The sequence below is a fragment of the Capricornis sumatraensis genome, chromosome 21 (assembly GCF_032405125.1).
Source record: "Capricornis sumatraensis isolate serow.1 chromosome 21, serow.2, whole genome shotgun sequence".
In the NCBI taxonomy this organism is placed as follows: domain Eukaryota; kingdom Metazoa; phylum Chordata; class Mammalia; order Artiodactyla; family Bovidae; genus Capricornis; species Capricornis sumatraensis.
In genome coordinates this window covers 55,489,493-55,503,035 of record NC_091089.1, presented here as the reverse complement: position 1 = coordinate 55,503,035, position 13,543 = coordinate 55,489,493, and the positions used below count along the sequence as shown (strand labels likewise).

Here is a 13,543-nt window from a genome sequence, read left to right as displayed (position 1 = left end):
TTTCCCTCTATAGATATTTGTGCTGACTCAAGTTTTACTCATATATTTAAACTACTGGATCTTAAGAAGTCTTTTTTACTACTACTCACAGTGATTCCTATCTGAAACCCTGTAACACACATATGCAGATAGTACCACCTGCTTTAGCATTTCATACTTTTCATATCGGGCTGCGAGTCTTTACATCCTAACTATACTGCATCTTTTTGAAAATGAACCCATGGAACCATACTTCTTTCTTATGTTTCATCACATCCAGAGCAGTGCTAGGCAAACAGTTTTAAACAGGTTGTCAAAAGTGAGTCCAACTGTTTTCATATTGCACATTTGGAATTTCAAAAACTCATCTGCACCCACTACTTTTGATTTTGTTCTTTACATACTCAGAATCATGAGCAGCTGGTGAACGGCAAGTGTATACATTTTCTCTGACAGTAAATGACAGAGAAGATCAAGAAAGGTGAAAAGGGTGAAGAACCTTCACAGAGAAGGGTAAAGGTTAAGAAAAGGACACAGTGGATCAAAATCATCTACAACGTGACCACCTTTTCCTGGATGAGAAAGAACTTCTCTTTCTGTTCAGCTTTAATTTAATAGATGAATATTGAAGATACATTTTCCCTACTGGAAAAAAATATTTTCATATCTTTTTCATCTCCCCCAAGATCAATCGCCTATACAGTCATCCCTCGATACTTGCAGGGATCGAGTCCAGGACTTGCCTCAGAGGCCAAAATCTATGGATGCTCAAATATAATAGGTAAACACAGGACAGGGTCCAACGCTGGCTGAATCTGCAGGTTTGGAAAAGGAAGATAGGGAGGGCTGACTGCACAGTATCCCACAGGCATATGCACTATTACTTTTGGGCTTTCTAAACGATACTTTAGATGAGATGGTAAAGGCTGTCTTTCCAGATTACTCTGTTTTTCAAATATCTGTGTCATAATTCAACAACAAACTCTTATCAGTCAACTATAATATGGTAGGTTCAAAATTAGAGATTGGGGGTGTAGGGAGGCAGAGATGACAATGTGAATGAGACTAGCCCTTTGCCACCAAAAGAATTTACAACCTGGCCAAGATGTTGGGGATATGTATATAGATGAAGTATAAGAAACAGATAGCATAGCAGAGACTAAACTGGGTGTTATGGACATATAGAAGAATAAATGACCAGAAAGGTAACAAAGACTTCTTGGACAAAAGAAAATTGAGAAGAAGCCTTCAAAGATAAGGCTCAATAGAGAAAGGAGAGTGCACTGCTAAGGCTAAGAGGACAGTACTAGTTAGAGCATGGAGTTCTAAAGACACTTTTTTTCCAGAGTGATTCGTGAATCTTTGCTAATAGACTGTGACATACATGGAGGGTTTGAGTGTAGAACGGGAAATCTGAGGACCTTGATGTCAAAGAACTGACTTCATTCTGTAAGTAACAGTGAACCATCTGTGTTTCAGAAAGAAAACTGATGAGGCAGAATCCAGGACTGATAAAGCAGGCAGAAAATAAAGCTAGGAACTTAATATTTGGCTGATATCTATGACAAAGAAGGACCTTTGGCATCACAGTAGGCTTGACAAGGACTTGCTTAAGATATCTTTTTGAGGGCTTATTAATGAAAATGTCTAGCTTTCAGGTCTGAGAAGATTAAAACTATCCCATGAATCATGTTAACCTCTGTGAGCACTAGGTACATTTTTTTTTCTTTCAAAGTTACCTATTAAAACATAATAACTTCTGAGAGGTTGACTAGACAGTTTCTTGGTTGCTTGCTGGGGACAGGATATTTTATCAAAAGCACATTACTCATTTTGGGCTTCTAGTTGTTTTTTTTAACATTATAATTTCCAGAATTGCAAAATTCTGGAGCTGAGAAAAACATATGTGAGAGTAGGTTTTTTTCAAGGGAGTGTATCAAGCAGTTGACTAATAAAGTGACTTGAAATTACACAGGATAACAGGGTAAAAAGAGGTTTTCATTTTCAGTTAAATGACTCCCATCAAAAGGTGCTAAAGGTGTCAATTTCTCAAACAGCAGCCTGGCTCCTGTGATCCAAATCCTGCAAAATCTGAATTACATTAACTAAATTCCAAGCTTGACTAGACTGCCTTGAAAAGCTTATTTCCCTAAAACTAGAAACAATTAACATTCTGTTTATTCATGAGATTAAACTTGTTGAGGTGGAAAATGGCCGGTGTAACGTCAAGTACTTGGCCTGAATACCCTATTGAGGAAAGACAAAGACCTTTAAACTGGGTGAATTTATGCGAAGGGTGTGTAAGTTTCACTTTCTTGATAACAAAGTAGGAGTTGATTAACTTACTGCATTTCCAGAAATTATACATTGGTTCTGAGCAGAGATTCTCAAGCTACTTAGCCTGGGTATATATTTCAGCCTAACTCCTTACATACTGTGAGTCTTCGGGCAAGATTTAACCTCTTAAGAGTTTTACCTTCTGCATCTGTAGGGATGTTGTGAGAGCTAACTGTGATAGAACATGCTCAATGCACAGAAGAGTGGCAGGTGTGCAGCGGGAGTGCTGACATGCGAAGTGGTACCCGGCGTGGAGATGCTGTGCCTGGGCTTTAGTTTTCTAATACCAATTCTAAAATTTGATCATCTTAAACTTAAAAGAAATCAAAGGTCATTTGGGCTAAATCATCATTTTACAGGGGAGGATGCTGAGAGAGTTCAGTCCCATGCCCAAATCCACATAGGTGCTCACAGTCTCAGCATGGCGCTAGCATCCCGGGCATCTGATTGCATTCTGGTTCTCTTCCATCATACACTGAGCTGAAGGAAAAGCCCAGAGCATTACCAGCCATTACTACCATTCAGAGGAGTGTGATTCTCTTTCGGCAGTGGGAGGGCAATATCTGGAACTAAAAACTGGCCTGTGAATTTATGCCTCTTTTCCAGGTCTCCTGTTTTACATCACCCCTCTGTAGACCACAGTGAATTAAAGATACTTGACGGTGCTTGAAGCAAGCCGTTTTCCCCTATAATTCTTATCATCAGTGATACAGATCATGTCATGAGGATTCCTCTTTATGGTTATGCCATGGCCACAGCACCTGTACTATTGCCCCAGTGGGCAAGCACGGAAACATATATGAAACTTAGCATTTGTCTTCATGCTAAGAATGACCAGTTTTTACATTATCGACACCTCAACACAGAGGATAACATTTTGGGGTTAAATGCTTTCCTATGGCTCAGTTGGTAAAGAATATGCCTGCAATGCAGGAGACCCGGATTTGAACCCTGGGTCAGAAAGATCGCCTGGAGAAGGAAATGGCAACCCACCCAAGTATTCTTTCCTGGAGAATTCCATAGACAGAGGAGCCAGGCAGACTGCAGTCCATGGGGTCACAAAGAATCAGACACGATTGTGCAACTACCTTTCCTTTCACTTGCTCAAGGGTGCAAAAGCAATCATTTATGATTAAAAGTTTGATCTAATAATTACTTTCAAGAACTGGTCATACTTTATAGTTATGGCTATCATCCACTGTGATCCCCAAGCAAGAGGCTTTAATAAATGCTTCTGTTTGAAGATCTAAAAGGTTTAACCTGATTGCAGAAAAACAAAAAGTCAATTTTTTCATAAATAGAGCAACAGTCTACAAAGGAAAGACAACATACTCTGGGAGTCAGAGATAAACGTGTTTGAGTCCCAACTCTGCCTGATGCTATATCTGAGTGTCCTGCACAACAATTTTTTCTGTTTCCTCATTTGAAAATCTGGAAAGAGAATCAGTGAAAGAACAGTTTTGGTTTTGAAAGTAGATGGTATGTACTGAATTATGTCCTCCCCATCCCCAAATTCATATGTTGAATTTGTGACACCCAGTATGACTGTATTAGGAAGGAGATACAGGTCTTTATAGAAGTGCTTGAAGTTAAACGAGGTCATAAGGGTGGGGCCCTGATCCAATAAGATTAGCATCCTTATAAGCAAGGTCATGAGTTCACTCTCACTCTCTCCACCCTGTGAGGACAATTCAGCAAGAAAGCAGCAGTCTGCAAGCCAGGAAGAGAGCTCTGACCAGAAACCAACCCTGCCAAACCCTGATCTGAGACTTCCAGCCTCCAGAACTATGAGAAAATACATTTGTTACCTAACCCACCTAGACTGTGGTGTTTTGTATTGGCCGCTCGAGCTGACCAAGGCAGTCGAGATAGCACCATGCTTGTGTTTCCTGAGATAAAGGACTGTCAGGATCATATATTCAGTGCTGCAGCATCCTACTTACAGGATGATCTCAGATTATAACTGCTTTGTTCTCTAGAATATTCACTGAATTGGGGAAAGAAAGGCTGATATTAGGAAAGTATCTATATGCCCACTTTAGATGCAGGGACTTTACAGATATATGTCAAAAGTGCTGTGTGTGTGGTTGTGTATATGTATGTGTAGCATGTAGTCATGGATATACTTGGTGGTTCAAAATAGGGGCTTTGGAAGATGGCTGGATGGGTTTGAAATATGGTTGTGCTGCTTACCAGCTGTGTGTCTATAGGCAAATCACTTGAACTCTGTGAGATCCAGCTTCTTTATCAGTAAACTGGGAAAAATGACAGTGTATCTCCCACAGTATTCCCAGGTGGTGCTAGTGGTAAAGAACCTGCCTGCCAGGGCAAGAGATGAAAGAGATGTGGCTTTGATCTTTGGGTCAAGAAGATCCCTTGGAAGAGGACATGGCAACTCACTCCAGTATTTTTGCCTGGAGAACCCAATGGACAGAGGAGCCTGGTGAGCTACAGTTCATAGGGTGGCAAAGGGTCAGACATGTCTGCGGTGACTTAGTACACACACACATTATTATGTGGATTAAATGAGTCAATACATGTTAAGCTCTCAGAACAGCAATTGGTGGCGAAAGCTTCACAAGGATTAATGTTACTATTATACACCCCCACCCAGACACAGACAAATTGACAGGGTTTTTACCAAAATATGAAAAATAAACAAAGAATACAGTCTGTATCTTTTCCACTCACTTTCCCTTCTCCAACTGACCCTCCAAAACAGTAAATCTGCAATTAACCTCTAAAATCCCATGATTACTTTAAAGCTTATTGGCTGCTTGTGCCTACAAGAGACTAGAGAAATAATTAAGATGTGGAACAAGAGATGTGCAAACACTAGATCTGATCAATTTACACTTACACGAAGGGGAAAAGGAGTTCTATGTAAATCATCCATCATTTTCACACTAGCATTGCTATTACTCTGAAGAAAACATTTTCCCCCAATCAGAAGTGACTTAAACATAACTGACTTTTTGTTTTCACATTTACATTCTTCAGGGCAGATATTAAATTCCAAGAAAAGGTAACTGTGACAAGAGATTACAGTGACACTTTTTAAAAACAATCAAAACTTTTCTCACTTTTTCTCATATGAGTCAAACTTGACCTCCTGCTTTTCTATTTAGGATTCATCTTTGCAAGGTTAACTCTGACCCAGGGTGCTAAATTTTCTCTGAGCAAATTTTCTCTCAACAGATGTGCAGTGCTTGTCATAAACATAACTGTGGGATCATTTCACCATGGGAAGGGGACAAATTGGTCTAACAGAGAGCACAATAATGCATATCCAGCTGATTTGCTGTGTGCCGAGAGTGGGGATCTTCAAAGCAGCCTTTTCCTATTATTCCCATCAATCTTAGAGGAATCTTTAAACTCGGTTATTTTTCAAGTACTAAGTCTGATTTTGTTTTCAAAGAATTTTGGATGGCCAACAAATTTTATATGCTTTCTTTGTAAGAATTTAAAGATCTGGCTTATAACCACTAAATTACATGCTGTCACTCCTTCTCAATTTTACAAGTAATTAGACTTTGATGTAAAATTTAGAACCTATCAACTTGACCAACCGTATACCACTTGTGCTTGAGTAAGGGATCAAGTAGTTTAACATGTGACAGAATTGAAGCAATGTTAGACGAAGAAAAAGAACAATTGCCCGAATATATGAACACAGCCACTGGCAATAATTCTTGGAAATTCCTTTTGTTTCCAGTAATTGATCTGATTTCACTGTCAATGTGAGGATCTGAGTAAAATCCATGGAGAGTGTGTGACCAAAGAGATTGTACAAAATATATTTCTTGGTAGCTGAAAATATTATTACCAAAACAAGGAATAAATAACAGCAAAAAAAATTAAAAGGGATACAGAAACAACTGGAAATCCACTACATTGAAAGGCTTGAGCATACTGTCACTCAAATGGCTAATAATGTAACTTTTCATCTGGTTCAGTTATTTAAAAAATGTTTTCATATTTCCTTTCTCTCTATATACACTTTTTCTAAACATAATTTCAAAACTGAGGAGTTGCCTGCCTGTGAAAGCTCCAAATTCGTTTAAGTTAAGAAAGCCATGCAAAGTTGTTTTAATTATTTTTTATTGAAATTATAAATTCTGCTAATTAACTATTCCAGCTTGAATTTAGATATCACTAATGTTTAATTTACCTAATAAAATACATGCTAGCTGCCACTTACTTATCATTAGTGGCTTTACAAATATTACTGTTTAGTAGATGTTGATCTTACAAAAATATTTTAAGTGTAAGCAGGCAGGAACATACAGGTGATTAAGTGAAGTGAAAGTTGCTCGCTCAGTTGTGTCCAACTCTTTGCGACCCCATGAACTGTACAGTCAATAGAATTCTTCAGGTCAGAATACTGGAATGGGTAACCTTTCCCTTCTCCAGGGTATCTTCCCAACTCAGGGATTAAACCCAGGTCTCCCACATTGCAGGCTGATTCTTTACCAGTTGAGCCACCAGGGAACCTCAAGAATACTGGAGTGGGTAGCCTATCCCTTCTCCAGGATCTTCCCAACCCAAGAATCAAACCGGGGTCTCCTCCATTGCAGGCGGATTCTTTACCAACTGAGCTATCAGGGAATGCTGAATGGAGACTTTAACCCTGGGTGGACATTTTTGTGCATTGCATCATTTCAGTTACTGCCTCTATGAAGTGTTGGCCATGTTCTCTTAAGCAGAGGGATGATATAAGGACCCAGAGATAAACCTGAATACAGGATCATTAAATAAAATACCGCTCATGTAGACAATCTGCTACTGTTAGTGAAACAACATTCAGATTCTTAGTATTTGTCAACAGTTGAAAAGTATTCTTGGTGAAAAGCATATTTTCCCACAGTCTACACCACGATGCCTTATGAGACATGATGATGGTAGGGAGGTTATGTTGACAGTGACGTCTCACACAGGAAACAATTATACAAGCTGTGAGCTCTGAACCAATACTCACAACACCAATGGTCACCAGTTATGAGCATTTCTAAACGCTCACTTTTTGAAGACTATAACATCCTATAAAAGTCAGATGCATAAACTATTCTTTTTTTTTCCCCTGTGGCATTCTACTAATTATCCTCATGCAAAAAAAAAGTGGAATCTTAATATATCAGTCTACAAATCACAGTAATAAATTCCTATCTACCTGAGAGTTGATGGTATTATCTCCATTTTCCTTCGTGTAAAACCGTCTCTGTTTCTCTACACAAATCAGCTTCTAGCAAATGAATGGAAGGAGGACAAAATACTGCAAGTCAAATTGGCACCTTATTCTTAAAATGAAATCTTTCTGGCTTCAAAATGAACAAAAGTAGTGCCCTAAGAAAAGTTGACCTAACTTTGTTTTTCGGTATGAAAAGAAGCTCATAGTAGAGGAAATGCACGCATGATTTGTGGGTCTTCTCTGTCGAACTACAGAACTTTAATCCAGAGCTCATGAAAGGGTGCAAGAGCAGCTTGAAAATTATGCTGAGCTTAATTACACTTAATGTGAATTATTCAAAAGTGCAGACAGAGACTAAAAATTTATTTCATACAAAGAAGCTTGACATTTTAATTGGTCCTTCAGAATGGAGACAAAACAATTTCCTCTCAAGAAAATTTACATCCTCCCTATCAGAGCCGAAACCTCAGCCAAGCAGAACTTCATTAACAAGATTAATTATCGCACAAGTGCCTGCTCCATCAGGTGTATGGCCCAGGTAGAAAGAAGAAAACAGAATAATGACGGACATTTCTAAAAGACAGTATTGACTCAAGGAGGGAACAATGACAGATGAAAACCACCATACCTTGGTCATTAGCCATTTTGTCAGGGTGTTCCACTGTGGAGGAAAGAGAAATAATATTATTAGATTTTGGCAGTTTCCATCAAGAAAGGTGACATTTCCAGTCAACGGTTTTATTAGTGAGTTCTCATATCAAGGCCAATGCCCTATTGAAATAAAATTGATAAGGAGTCGGTTACTGTGATTATTTCAATTAAACTAAAGAATTTGAAAGTAATATTTTGCTGTGTAAATGTGTTGTAAAAAATGTTATTTGTAACAGTCCTCTAAATACAAACTCAAAATTATTTTCATGCAAGTTTAATAATACAATTAACAGTAATAAATGCATGCTATTACCAAGTAATTATCATCCATATATTTTAAATAAGTTAAGGAAGCTATTTTCTTGTATTCATTTTTAATTTTTCAACAAGAGAACTAACCAATTTTCACAAGAACAGGGTAAAGTAATACAATATCATAAAGTTTAATCTAAATGGCTTGATTTTAAACCTTATGAGGCAAGGTCTTGAATTGTTGACTATTTTAAAAAATTTATGTATCAGTCAGTCAGTTAGTTTAGTCACTCAATCATATCTGACTCTGCTACCCCAGGGACCACAACACGCCAGGCCTCCCTGTCCATCACCAACTCCTGGAGTTTACTCAAACTCATGTCCATTGAGTCAGTGATGCCATCCAACCAACTCATGCTCTATCATCCCCTCCTCCTCCCACCTTCAAACTTTCCCAGCATCAGGGTCTTTTCAAATGATTCTGTTCTTCACATCAGGTGGCCAAAGTATTGGAGCTTCAGCTTCAGCATCAGTCCTTCCAAGAAATATTCAGGACTGATTTCCTTTAGGATGCACTGATTGGATCTCCTTGTAGTCCAAGACACTCTCAAGAGTCTTCTCCAACACCATAGTTCAAAAGCATCAATTCTTTGGTGCTCAGCTTTCTTTATACTCCAACTCTCACATCCATACATGACCACTGGAAAAACCACAGCTTTGACAAGATGGACCTTTGTTGGCAAAGTAATTTCTCTGCTTTTTTACTATGCTATCTGGTTGGTAATATACAGAATTATGTATACTATTCTTGAAAATAATTTGTTAGATTTTAAGATATCTGTGTATTTTTGAAAAGTGGCTTCTGTTAACCAAGGTAACTATACTTGAGGTAAATCTCTGTGAAACAGTGCTTTCCTAGAAATTGTGAAATGATATTCTGACTAACATAGATCTCTGTAAGTTTCCATCAGTTAGACTTACTACAACTATACTTGTACTTGATTATCTTTGATCTTTGAGTCTTCTGGGTTTATTTAACTCACTTCAGTCAGTCAGTCAGTCACTTCAGTCGCTCAGTCGTGTCCGACTTTTTGTGACCCCATGAATTGCAGCACACCAGGCCTCCCTGTCCATCACGAGCTCCTGGAGTTCACCCAAACTCATGTCCATCAAGTCGGTGATGCCATCCAGCCATCTCATCCTCTGTCGTCCCCTTTTCCTCCTGCCTCCAATCCCTCCCAGCATCAGTGTCTTTTCCAATGAGTCAACTCTTCATATGAGGTGGCCAAAGTACTGGAGTTTCAGCTTTAGCATCAGTCCTTCCAAAGAACACCCAGGGTTGATCTCCTTTAGGATGGACTGGTTGGATCTCCTTGCAGTCCAAGGGACTCTCAAGAGTCTTCTCTGACACCACAGTTCAAAAGCATTGATTCTTCAGTGCTCAGCTTTCTTCACAGTCCAACTTTCACATTCATACGTGACCACGGAAAAACCATAGCCTTGACTAGATGGACCTTTGTTGGCAAAGTAATGTCTCTGCTTTTTAATATGCTATCTAGGTTGGTCATAACTTTCCTTCCAAGGAGTAAGCGTCTTTTAATTTCATGGCTGCAGTCGCCATCTGCAGTGATTTTGGAGCCCCAAAAAATAAAGTCTGACACTGTTTCCACTGTCTCCCCATCTATTTCCCATGAAGTGATGGGACCAGATGCCATGATCTACCTTTTCTGAATGTTGAGCTTTAAGTCAACTTTTCCGCTCTCCTCTTTCATTTTCATCAAGAGGCTTTTTAGTTCCTCTTCACTTCCTGCCATAAGGGTGGTGTCATCTGCATATCTGAGGTGACTGATATTTCTCCTGGCAAACTTGATTTCAGCTTTTGCTTCTTCCAGCCCAGCGTTTCTCATGCTGTACTCTGCATAGAAGTTAAATAAGCAGGGTGACAATATATAGCCTTGACGCATTCCTTTCCCTATTTGAAACCAGTCTGTTGTTCCATGTCAAGTTCTAACTGTTGCTTCCTGACCTGCATATAGGTTTCTCAAGAGGCAGGTCAGGTGGTCTGGTACTCCCATCTCTAAAAGAATTTTCTACAGTTTATTGTGATCCACACAGTCAAAGGCTTTGGCATAGTCAATAAAGCAGAAGTAGATGTTTTTCTGGAACTTTCTTGCTTTTTTGATGATCTAGCAGATGTTGGCAATTTGGTCTCTGGTTCCTCTGCCTTTTCTAAAACCAGCTTGAACATCAGAAAGTTCATGGTTCACGTATTGCTGAAGCCTGGCTTGGAGAATTTTGAGCATTACTTCACTAGCGTGTGAGGAGTACAATTGCGCAGTAGTTTGAGCAGTCTTTGGCATTGCCTTTCTTTGTGATTGGAATGAAAACTGACCTTTTCCAGTCCTGTGGCCACTGCTGAGTTTTCCAAATTTGCTGGCATATTGAGTGCAACACTTTCACAGCATCATCTTCCAGGATTTAAGTCACTTAATTGCAGTCAAACACTTAGGCTACCACATTTGCTGGTTTGCTTTTTGTATATGTCTCAAAGTCAGACAGAGAAAAATATAGTAGATTCCAATGGGCAGCAACCTATAATCTATTCAGTTTTCTCATTACATGTAGTAGTCTCATAGCAAATCCATCATCACTGTTTGAAAAATACTTACAGCAAATATCTTGTAGGTGGCAGTTCTTCCTTTGTCTTTTAATTGAAAGAATATAAATCTTGTCCAAAATAATATATAAAATCAAAATACTTAAATAATGCTGTTAGTAAAAACCACTTTCAAATACAGGGTTTATATATGTTGTATTACAGAAGGACAAACTCCTAAGCCAGAGATCATTTGCAATTTCTTTCATTTTCAAATAATACAGAGGCATGGTCTATGAAAAAGATAAACCAGGAAAGATATCTTACTAACTAGAAGACTGAATTATGAATCACTTTTTGGAAAATGGTATATAAAAGCATGCTTCTTGGATTAAGATTCAACAAGCTTTAATTAAGTTTTATAACTGTCTTTGTATCTCCTCCAACCAATCCATTCTGAAGGAGATCAGCCCTGAGATTTCTTTGGAAGGATTGATGCTAAAGCTGAAACTCCAGTACTTTGGCCACCTCATGTGAAGAGTTGACTCAGTGCAAAAGACTTTGATGCTGGGAGGGACTGGGGGCATCAGGAGAAGGGGACGACAGAGGATGAGATGGCTGGATGGCATCACTGACTCGATGGACGTGAGTCTGAGTGAACTCCGGGAGTTGGTGATGGACAGGGAGGCCTGGCGTGCTGCGATTCATGAGGTCGCAAAGAGTCGGACACGACTGAGCAACTGAACTGAACTGAACTTGTATCTCCTCAAGATTTAAGAATTTTCAACTCACCAGGTCATCTAATCCGGCTTTTCAAATATAATCATTACAGTTTAATGTGTATCTTAATTTTTCTCTCCCATTTCCCAATCAACACTAATGATGTCTCAAAATATATTTTATTATGGTATTAGGGAACTGTTGATGAGAGGTGCTTTTGAGAGGCAAATGCATTATCTATTGTTTTCATACAGAGAAAGGATCCTAATGTAGCTTTTAAGGAAGAACACTTTGCTCTAAGAAGTGCCATACGAAGTGTTCAGTAAGAACGAGGAAGGGCATGTTAGGGTCTATATGACCAAACAAGCCAGGAAGGCAAAAGTTTGGTAGTCAGACCAGAACACACTTGAGAAACTATTTGAATCAGCATCTCATATGTAGGTGAGGACTTTCTGGAATGATATTAAAAACAAGAGAAGAAAACCTGTCTCATCTTATGGCCATTCTTCATCTCTCCCTTTGTCTTTAATTACACAATGCACTACGTCTAGTCCAAGAAATTTTTGACCAGTAACAAATAAATATTTGGTATGGTGAATAATACTAAAGAATTCCCACCAGGGACTACACATGTCCTAATAAGTACTTTTTATTAAAGAAAATAATGACTTTAAAAAATTAAAAAGAAATGCCAAAGCATTATAATTTTATGCCTTGAATTTTTAATTTCTCCTGTCACCTATCGCGAATATCATGTACTTTGTCACAAAATTATTTAAAAATAAATAAAACTTTTTTGTATTCTGGAGCACAGCTTCAGTTCCGTATCCTTGCATGGGAGAGATGTACATTTCAGAATGGCAATTAAGAATGCCCAGAAAAGAGACCATACTCTAGTGCTCTTCCACTGCTGACGACTCTGCTTCTCTTGTGGGAGACGACTTCATGTCTCCACAGATGCCGTCTTTGGTTTAATCCTTCAGGAATGTCCCTCCTCCTTATTACCTGACAGTCCAACATGGAGAAGCTTACTTTACTAGAAGGAATGACTCATGTGATGGGCAGAAATAAACATACATTTCAGACATCCTCCAAGGTTTCTCTACTGTGCAGGTATCACAATATGGAATCTGGAGACGGGAGAGTCCTCTGGGGTCAGAGAATGAAGTTCAATGTTCTTCCAATTAACACTCCAAAGAAAGAATCAGATCTACTGCATATATGTACAATGTTGTACAATGCATGTACAAAAAATTTAAAAAGGCAATGATAATTTAATCCCTTTTTAAGTTATAAGCATCCTTTTATTTAACCAATGATTACAGATTGAGCTGCCTGTACTTCTCTGACTGGTGGCCAAAACAAAAAAAAAGAAAAACCTTACTCTCTAGTAGAAAATGCTTCTATCTTGACTAAGACTGGGCATGAGAAAATGATGTTGCTAACGACTGACTAATGCATAATTAATTTGCAACTTGCATAGACCACTGAGAGTTCCCTCAGCTTCAGGACAACGAGGAAGATTTTCTGTCTGTCAGACATTACATTCTGATGAACAGAGGCCTTATATTTTGAAGCAGCTTTGGAAACGGAAAATCTTAAATCAGAGAGCATTTTATCTTTAGTGTAGATGTGATTCACTGTGGCTTCAAATCTCTTATGATGAGCAATTTGTTTACCTTAGACTATCTGTCATGTGACATACATATAAGGTTTGAGCCTATGCAATATCAATTGTTGATAAAGATAGGCAACATCAGTGTCTGAATCATTTAAAACACATTTAAGACATCTGAAACTTAGTTTACTGTAAGACCATG

General features: G+C 38.6%; 1 protein-coding gene across 1 annotated transcript in view; it reads right to left on the bottom strand.

Annotated features, from left to right (window-relative positions):
- DCC (DCC netrin 1 receptor) overlaps positions 1–13,543 on the bottom strand; it is an 813,847-nt gene that overhangs the window by 120,227 nt on the left and 680,077 nt on the right. The window contains 1 exon segment of the mRNA XM_068993780.1: positions 8,133–8,165. Within this exon segment, the coding sequence (XP_068849881.1) occupies positions 8,133–8,165 (33 nt within the window).